Source organism: Silene latifolia, chromosome 2 (genome assembly GCF_048544455.1).
Source record: "Silene latifolia isolate original U9 population chromosome 2, ASM4854445v1, whole genome shotgun sequence".
NCBI classification, from domain to species: domain Eukaryota; kingdom Viridiplantae; phylum Streptophyta; class Magnoliopsida; order Caryophyllales; family Caryophyllaceae; genus Silene; species Silene latifolia.
Window position 1 is genome coordinate 119,495,159 of NC_133527.1, and position 9,131 is coordinate 119,504,289.

Genomic DNA, 9,131 nt, shown 5'->3' on the forward strand with positions numbered 1-9,131 from the left:
ACCCTACTTACTACTAGCTATTAGTTAGTTGTTTTTAGGTATTTATTTTTGGTGTAGAAACGACCGCATCAGTCCACACTATGATCGGATTCATCGTCCCTTCAAGGATAGAGTGCATTTCCTTGACGGTGAGACTACCAAACATCTTGTCCTCTAAGTTTATCACTCGCCTCTGGTCCTTCTGGAAAGTCCATGTCTCGTTGCTCGAGCGGAAACTTCACGAGATTGTTCCAGGTGCTTGCTCCAGCGCACCTTCACCTTGTCCATCACCATTTCAGTACCTGCATTCAAGGGTAAGTGAGTTCTCCAGGACGCCGAATCAGCACTTCGGCGCGGTCCCCTGATGGTACGAGGCCTTCTCATTTAGGTCGACTGACCCTCAAACCAGGACGTCGATTCAGCACATCGACTCGGCCCCCTAATGTCACGAGGCCTTCTTCTTTAGGTTTCACGACCCTCGTTGTCTACTCCCCTTTGAGGTGGTAGACTCTCATTCTTTCTCCCAGGCCACTTAGCAGCGTAGTTAGTCTGAGTCTTGTTCACCCTTGGTTCCGCTGAAACATTGGGTACTCTCTAAAGTTGCACCCCTCGTCTCGGCGTCGGTATCACTCTCATTGCCGATATCTGAGGGTTCCCATTGTCTTCATCCCCATCCACGGTATTCACTATGAAAGCCCAATCAGCAGCATCGAACCTTCACTTGGCTTTAACACTATTAATGCTCTCTGAAAGAACTATATCCCGAGTACTAACTTGAAATCGTCGAACGGAACGGTGGTGAAGTCGAGCTCCCCTGCCCATTCACCCACCTGAACCGCGACCTTCTTAGCCACTCCTTGGACACGTCTCATTTTCCCATTAACCGGCTTCAGGCAGCTGTTAGCCCCGCTAAGAACTAGTCACAACCGATCAGCTTCCTTTTTAGTCATAAAGTTATGGGATTCACCCGAGTCAATCATAGCTCGTGCTTTCCTCCCATTCACCGTCAAGTTCACGTACATGAGCCCGGTGAATTTCTTGGCGAGGGGTTCTTCCAACTTCCCCATCGCGCTTATCCTCTGTAGTGAGCCCATACGCGGCTGGTCTTCCTCATCACCCGAGTCTTCGTCATATTCTTGGTGATAGTCGGCCAGCGCCCCGTCAAGACGCTCTTGAGCCCGCTTCGACATCTTTTGAATCATCGCGTTGAACTCTGCCTTGTTGGGACATTCAACCATCTTGTGAGGACCCTTGCACACAAAACACGCGAACGGTTTCTTTGTTGTAGACGCAGTTGAGTTTCCCACCTTTGAAGACGAGCTTGTGGGCGAGTTCACACTGCTCGCCGCTTGAGCTTGGCTCCCTTGCGAGCGAAACCGATTGCTCTCAACCGAAATCGAACTAGCTTATGGCTTCCTTCCATTGAACCCAATTTGAGGCGCACCGGTATTCTCCGTTGGTGTCACCTCTCGAGGTACCTCTCGCTCCCCGTGGAAATCGAGAAGACGCTCCGCAACTGATATGGCTGAAGATAGAGTCTTGGGGTTCTGTCTCATTACCTCCTGTTGAGCCCACCTCTTCAATCCGTTGATGAACTCGAATGTCCTGTCTGTCTCGGTCATTTCGGTAATCTCGAGCATGCACGCTGAGAACTCCCTCACATAATCCCGGATTGATTTGGTGTGCTTTACTTCTTTCAGCTTCCTCCGAGCGACAAACTCGGTGTTCTCGGGGTAGAAGTGATCCCTTAAAATCCTCTTGAAGTCGGCCCATGATGTTAGCGTGATCGTGCCCGCTTCGATTTCCTTGTACCTAGCCCGCCACCACATCTTGGCATCGTCCACCAAGTACAAACTTACCGTGTCGACTTTCCCTTCTTCGTCGAGCCCACTTACTCGGAAGTATTGCTCCATATCGAAGACGAAGTTATCGACTGCTTTTGAATCGCTCGCCCCATCATAGGTACGAGGTTGGGACGCCTTCAACTTATGGCACCCTAAAGATTTCCCGTCATTGGCCACCGCTTTCAAGAGCGTGGCGCAAGTGCTCTCTAGCTCCTCGATCTTTCGATGGAGGTGAGTGATTTCTTCCGACCGATCATCGAGGATTGCCTCACTGATCGCTTGGATCCGGGTATCCATCCCGATCATTGCCGACTCGAAGCCAACTAACTGTCTTTTCCAACTCCTCGAGGCTCTCCCCCATTCGTATCACGATGCCCTCGAGTTTTGGAAGTCTATTGTCGAACGCGTTCTCTAAGTATCCCACTCGTTCTTCCACCTTTTGCCCATTTTCTCGATTCCGATGAACAAATGCGGCTTGCAGAAAACCGTCCGAAGACCGGACTCTGATACCAAATGTCACGGTCCGGTACTTTTGCCGGATCGTGGTGCGGACCCTTGCCCAACTCTAGGGCAAGAATGCAAGCAACAATGCTCTCGTACTAGTGAGGGATCGCCCACTAGCACGTTTCTCGGGACTCGGGGTGTGTGTCGGGAATCCTAGTCACGATTATCAAAGTCCGGCACATGAAAGCAATAAAAGTAAGCAATACGATTATTGTAAGCAAGAGACAAGCAATATCAAGCTTAAAGATAAGAAGCAGTTTTTATTGACTAGCACCTCTCATATAGGCAAATTTGATATTTTGGTCCTGGTAGCAGGATACATTGAAAGTGCAGAATAACGATAATGAAATCTAAACGCCTAAAAATATAACTTAAACTAAGAATCTAGCTCCAAGATTCGACACGCAGGAAGTAATCTTGGAGTAATACTTAACTATGAAAACGGAAATGAAAATACATAAGCGGAAATATAAAATCTAAGGGCTCAAAGTGGAAAGACCGTGCGCGCAATTCTCAAGGATTATGCGGCTAAATGTGCGGCTCCTTACGCACGGGCACTAAATCTATAGTTTACGAAATAAAACGAGCCTCCAAAGGCAAATGATAACGATTGACTTGGAGAGGAGAGGGAGTGCAGTATCAGAAAAATTGTGGACATCCGGACAGGGTGAGACTAGCATTGTCCATCGACCTCTCCGCGCATCTCCCCTACAGGCTCTACACTCTGGTTTTGCTTTCCTAAGATCTGTGAGTTTTTCCCTTACAATCAGTTTACCAATTACCCTAATGCTTCCTTTCTTTCAATTCTACGTTTAGATCGTCTTACCCATTTTTAACATTTATTCATTCTCATTTTTAACAATCGATCATTAAATTATATTAATGCACTGCAAAAGATTTAATCTTTTTGGTCTGGGTTTACGATTTACTGGGTTCGTTTAGTTTTCTTTTCGAAATCCGATTCATTTGCATATTTTCTGGGTCTAACCTTTGATTATATGGGCAATCCGATTGATTGCTTGTGCTGTGGTTTATATTGCATGTGCAATGTTAATACTTTGATATGTTTGATAGTGAGTCGAGTATGAGACGGTCTTACAGGCCAACCTGTATGCTTGTGTGTTTCCTCATTTTGACTTTCTGTTATATGGTAAATTAGTTAGTTGGTCTCATATGTGAGACTGTCTTATGCTATAGGTTTTAGTATGTCATAACATGGAGAAGGTGGTTATAAGACTTTTGGTGATGTTGTATTGTGACAGGTTCTTGGAAAAATCGTAGGCTTTGTTGTATAGTTCAGAATGGGAGGAGGATTTAGAGTGTTGCACTTGGTCAGGCCGTTCCTTTCATTTCTGCCTGAGGTTCAAAGTGCAGACCGAAAAGTGCCCTTCAGAGAAAAGGTCATCTACACTGTCATCTCCTTGTTTGTATTTTTGGTATGCAGTCAGCTTCCGCTTTACGGGATTCACTCCACCACGGGTGCTGACCCGTTTTACTGGATGAGAGTTATTCTTGCCTCCAACCGTGGAACTGTAATGGAGCTTGGTATCACTCCCATTGTCACGTCTGGGCTGGTGATGCAGCTCTTGGCTGGGTCAAAGATAATCGAAGTTGATAATAATGTCAGAGAGGACCGTGCCCTTTTGTAAGTTTTGAAATTCTTTGTCACAACTTCGAATTTTTGATTTTTTGCTTTGGACCAATGTGCCCTCTTGGCTGAGCACTAGATTTGCTTTGGACCAATGTTGAAGATGAAAAATAATGTGCGAGAAGATTGGTACCCACTCTCACATTGAAGTGGTTTTGTGGAGTATTTTTTTACCCAAAGTTGAAAATGTAGGTAATTGATTTGAATATCATAAAATGAAATGTAGCAAATCTGTATATGTATCAGTTTTGATTGAGAAAACATATGGTGAAAATAGAAAACTTGCTTTACTCCTGTTTAAGGTTCTTGAACTTTTACTCAATCCTTGTCTTTTAAAGACATTATCATGTGCACACGCAATAAGCTGTAATCTGTTTTACTGGCAGTAAAAAGATTAAGAGTCACTGCATAGTAGTGTTTAAATATGTTTCTGGTCGTAGAGTTGTGTGTGTAATGAATCTTTTGTTGCTGTAATGCTTCAGGAATGGTGCACAAAAATTGTTGGGAATTCTTATTGCTGTTGGTGAGGCTGTAGCATATGTCCTTTCTGGGATGTATGGCAGTGTCGGTCAGCTTGGTGTTGGCAATGCAATTCTTATCATTCTTCAGCTTTGCTTTGCTGGAATTATTGTTATATGCCTTGACGAACTTCTTCAGAAGGGATATGGTCTTGGTTCTGGAATTTCACTCTTCATTGCCACCAACATCTGGTGAGTTGTCAGTTGGTTTGTCACTGTCACTGAAAATCTTACCGCCATACTTGTGCATATATTTTAATATTTAAGAAATTAATATATGATAATGGATCGAGTATGGTGGTAGACTGGTAGTGAACCCAATACCATCCGTGGCGGCATATCAACTTCCTTATAGTAATTGTACACTGTATGATTTTATGTCTCTTACATTTTGGTGCATGATGCATTTTTTGTTGCTTAACCTATATTTGTTGATTTTTAGTGAGAACATCATCTGGAAAGCATTCAGTCCAACCACTATCAATGCTGGTCGAGGAGCTGAGTTCGAGGGTGCTGTCATTGCCTTATTCCACCTTCTAATTACGAGGAATGACAAAGTTCGAGCCCTTCGAGAGGCATTTTACAGGCAGAACCTTCCTAATGTGACCAATTTACTTGCCACAGTTTTGATCTTCCTTATTGTCATCTACTTCCAAGGATTCCGTGTTGTTTTGCCTGTTAGATCGAAGAACGCTCGTGGTCAGCAGGGTTCATATCCCATTAAGTTGTTTTACACATCCAACATGCCTATTATTCTCCAATCTGCCCTTGTGTCAAACCTTTACTTCATCTCACAGGTACTGATTTCACCAATGAAATTAATGTCACTCTATATTCTTTCGTGTATTCTAGGATCCTTAAGAGATAATATTACTGGTCTCTGTGCAGCTGCTATACAGGAAATACAGCACCAACTTTTTTGTCAGTTTGTTGGGTAAATGGAAGGAATCTGAATATGGTGGTCAGTCAATCCCAGTTGGTGGCCTTGCTTACTATGTTACTGCACCTGCCAGGTTTATATTCTCCGTCGTTTAGCTGAATTGTTATCGTAATGTTCACAATTTCACGATACGTTACTTAAATTTGGATACGGAGGTTAGATGGTTATACATATCCTTCATCCTTGTGTCTTACTCAATATATCTCATAAATTTAGATGCATGACCCTATTTGAAAATAAGAGGAGACGGGTATGAGGACCGTCTAAGAGAAAAACAACTAAAATTTGGAAGTAGAAAATTGATGTTTACTATTCAAGTCATATAGCGCAATATAACAGAAAATGCTCAGTGTTTCAGTTTTTAAAAATGCAGCTTGGCTGACATGGCAGCACACCCCTTTCACGCTCTGTTCTACATAGTTTTCATGCTTTCAGCCTGTGCTCTATTTTCCAAGACATGGATTGAGGTTTCAGGATCATCAGCTCGGGATGTTGCTAAGCAGCTCAAGGTACATAATTACTTTATTGTCTTAAGCAATCATTTGTGTCTAATATCTTGTACTTGATCTCTATCTTTCCGTTACTCAAGTGTGTAAAGCGGCAATATGCTCGGATTGTCAATTTTAGTTTAGCTGTACTGCTGTAGTTTATTAATGCCCATCTTAGTAGCCATCAGACGATTAATTCCCACCCTCTATCAGACGATATATTTGTTGCCTACTTTGACTTGTCATTTCTAGTGCAATACCAAAGATTTCAGTTTTATAAATTATAATAAAATCTTTTTAGAACATGCATCTTCGTACCGATATCCTCATTTCGCTATTCGACACTCGTATTGCTATCTTATCGATTCTAATATGTGCATTATGTACTGAATATAGTTTTGTGATTTGGCAGGAGCAAGGAATGGTGATGCCAGGACACCGTGATTCAAACTTGCAGAAGGAATTAAACAGGTACATACCAACCGCAGCAGCTTTTGGAGGAATGTGTATCGGGGCATTGACAGTTTTGGCGGATTTCATGGGTGCTATTGGTTCGGGGACTGGTATTTTGCTTGCAGTAACCATCATCTATCAGTATTTCGAGACCTTTGAGAAAGAGAGAGCCAGTGAACTCGGCTTCCTTGGGCTGTAAGCTTTGTTGGCCCAGTTTTGAAGAGATTTGAGTTAGGTAAATCAAAAATATTAGATGTGTTTTTTTCGGCCTAGATTATGTCCCTTTTGTCTCTTTCTCAAACACACTATATAAAACAAAATTAATGTTAAGTAGAAAAGTTGTGTTCAATGTTCGAGAATTTGGCACACTGTTCATAGGCCAAATCCCCTTCCCCCATCTACCAAAAGATTAATAGAAACTCTAAATTTTCCGGCCTAAGTATTAAAAGTTAAAACCATGAAATGGTCTAATTATGATCCTTCAGGCAGTACAATGGGATATGAGTGGTCATTTAATTGTTCGTATGGGAGTTGGGTGCCCGCCCTGCTTGGTTACTGACTATTGGGTACCCTACTTTACACCATCTGATCCCTATAATAATAATAATAATAATAATAATAATTTTGTAGTTTATTTAGTAGCTAAGTTGGGCTACAAATGAGTCGATCTTTATAGATTGAAATATCTATACAATTCAAAAGCTCACAATCTACACGTATTTCTTGTGCAAAAAATTTATCTCCAAACTTCTCTTTATAAAAAAATGCTTTTTTTTTATGACAAGGTTTGACAAAAAAACTATCCGCAAAAAAGTATAAAATAACATTATTAGTTTCGTGGTAAAAAAAAAACAACCATTAAATTATACATTTCGTGACATTACTTTATTCCCATGATTACTTTTGAAGCTTTATTTTTTACACGGATTAGAAACGTGAAAAATTATTAAGTTACCAGTTTTAAAATCTATAAATAATACGCTAAAAAGGGAAAAATTCTATATACACCTAACATCGTGCATGCATTGCGAGAGGTCTATACGATTGTCACTAATAAACACAACTAAAGGTGGTAATCGGGACGTTCGCTTTTGGGTGGCGTCGTGTCATGTCGGATTCAGGTTATCCATACGTCCTAGTCGGGTTCGAGTCACTTATTGGGTGGGTTAGTCGGGTAAATTCTTAGCTCAGGTTGGATCGAGTGCAGGTCATTGTCCAGTTGCATCATTTAGACAGATTTGTCGTGCCGGGTTTTGGTTGGGTTGGTCATTATCGGACTAATTTCTAGGACAGGCGGGTTGGGTAATTATGATAATGTGGCAGGTATAGTTGGGTTGGGTTTTGCGTGATTTGGCTGATCAATTCATTACCCGATCTTATCAGTTTGACTTGAGTTATGGTCATTATTTAGTGATGTTATAAGTAGAATTGGCATTTCGGTCAAGACATAGCCGTGTGGCCTGGTTACGGCACGAGTTCAGCCCGACAATTCCTGAGCCCGATCAACAGGGCAGGCCGGCCCGGGTACGACGCGACGGGATAGGAGACGAGCCACGACAAAAAAATGGGAAAAACTGTAATACCCTCATTTACCAAGGAGCCTTTAACAAGACATTCCCAAGCAAATAAGAGCGTTACCATCTCGCTTGCCCGAGGTAGTACATATCAAATTGACAATAAAAGAACAATTACAACTTTATAATATAATCTTTTAAAAACTGATACAAGACTAAACTAGAAGTAACTATCTACATCGTCATATACAAATAAACCAAAACTATGATTGTCTGAACTAAGCGAACTCAGTGGTGACTCGCTCCCTCCAAGGCCACAAACAAAGGTTCCAACAACCATCAACACCTGATAAGACTACCTTCTTACCATTTGCCGGCAATATCAAATGGATTACCGCAAACACACAACTGAAAAGAACACAAGACACACCACACAAGTCAGCAACATAATATAATGAAAATAGAAACAAGAAGGTACAGTAGAACATCTACACATCAACCGACTTCACCAACTCCGTTCTCCATTGTAACCAATGGCTCTCATCGCAATGAGTAGCTAGGTTCCCATCGCGACAGGTAATCCACCCCTGCCGATGTCAGACCGCAACACTGAACATCAAATCCCATTTATCGCAACGAGGGAACCCAGCTCATTAATGTGAATATCTCTCTTGGGACGGGAGTCACAAGGGGCGAAACATGGGGGTGAAACCATCTTCTGACATGGCACCACATTATCCATCTCCACTCCTCCAACATCTCAACAACCACGATAATATAATTATAACTTCCGATTGCTCCTAAACTCAAATCGCATTAATTCATAATTATAACTTCCCAAATCATTCCTAAACAATACGTCCATACAGTCAACGATTACTTTCTACTTAATTACTTCCCCCTTTATGCATAACATCCCTCCTAAACAAACAAGTTACATCATACTGTTAGTTTCCACTTTATGCATAACATCACTCCTAAACAAACAAGTTACATCATACCTTTATGCAACGACAACCACCTCCTAAATATCCAAACATCCATATTCCACCATTACTCAACCTAAACTCAATAGGTACCATTCCATTATATTCCACTATAACAATTTCCTTGCACATATATCTCTAACCAACGTAAGTATACTAATACCCACTCCTATTGATCCCATAATGCCCCCGTTCATATATCTCATTTCAGTCCTTTATATTACACTCGTCATACTCATATTACCACTTGACCGTAA

At 41.8% G+C, this 9,131-nt stretch overlaps 1 protein-coding gene across 1 annotated transcript; it reads left to right on the forward strand.

Moving 5' to 3' along the window:
* The first annotated feature begins 2,877 nt into the window (after positions 1 to 2,877).
* On the forward strand, positions 2,878 to 6,723 carry LOC141642919 (uncharacterized). Its single transcript, XM_074451913.1, has 7 exons — positions 2,878 to 3,074; positions 3,590 to 3,972; positions 4,458 to 4,685; positions 4,936 to 5,290; positions 5,382 to 5,506; positions 5,807 to 5,942; positions 6,334 to 6,723. Exons 2-7 carry the CDS (start codon positions 3,629 to 3,631, stop codon positions 6,571 to 6,573), a joined length of 1,428 nt encoding a protein of 475 aa, XP_074308014.1. The 5' UTR covers positions 2,878 to 3,074; positions 3,590 to 3,628; the 3' UTR covers positions 6,574 to 6,723.
* Positions 6,724 to 9,131: the final 2,408 nt, after the last annotated feature.

What these genes read in the sequence shown, in the direction of transcription:
- LOC141642919 (XM_074451913.1), top strand. Translation starts at nt 3,629, where the DNA reads ATGGGAGGAGGATTTAGAGTGTTGCACTTGGTCAGGCCGTTCCTTTCA. An exon ending in TTCATTGCCACCAACATCTG is followed by an intron (nt 4,686 to 4,935) that starts GTGAGTTGTCAG and finishes GTTGATTTTTAG; the next exon opens with TGAGAACATCATCTGGAAAG. An exon ending in ACCTTTACTTCATCTCACAG is followed by an intron (nt 5,291 to 5,381) that starts GTACTGATTTCA and finishes GTCTCTGTGCAG; the next exon opens with CTGCTATACAGGAAATACAG.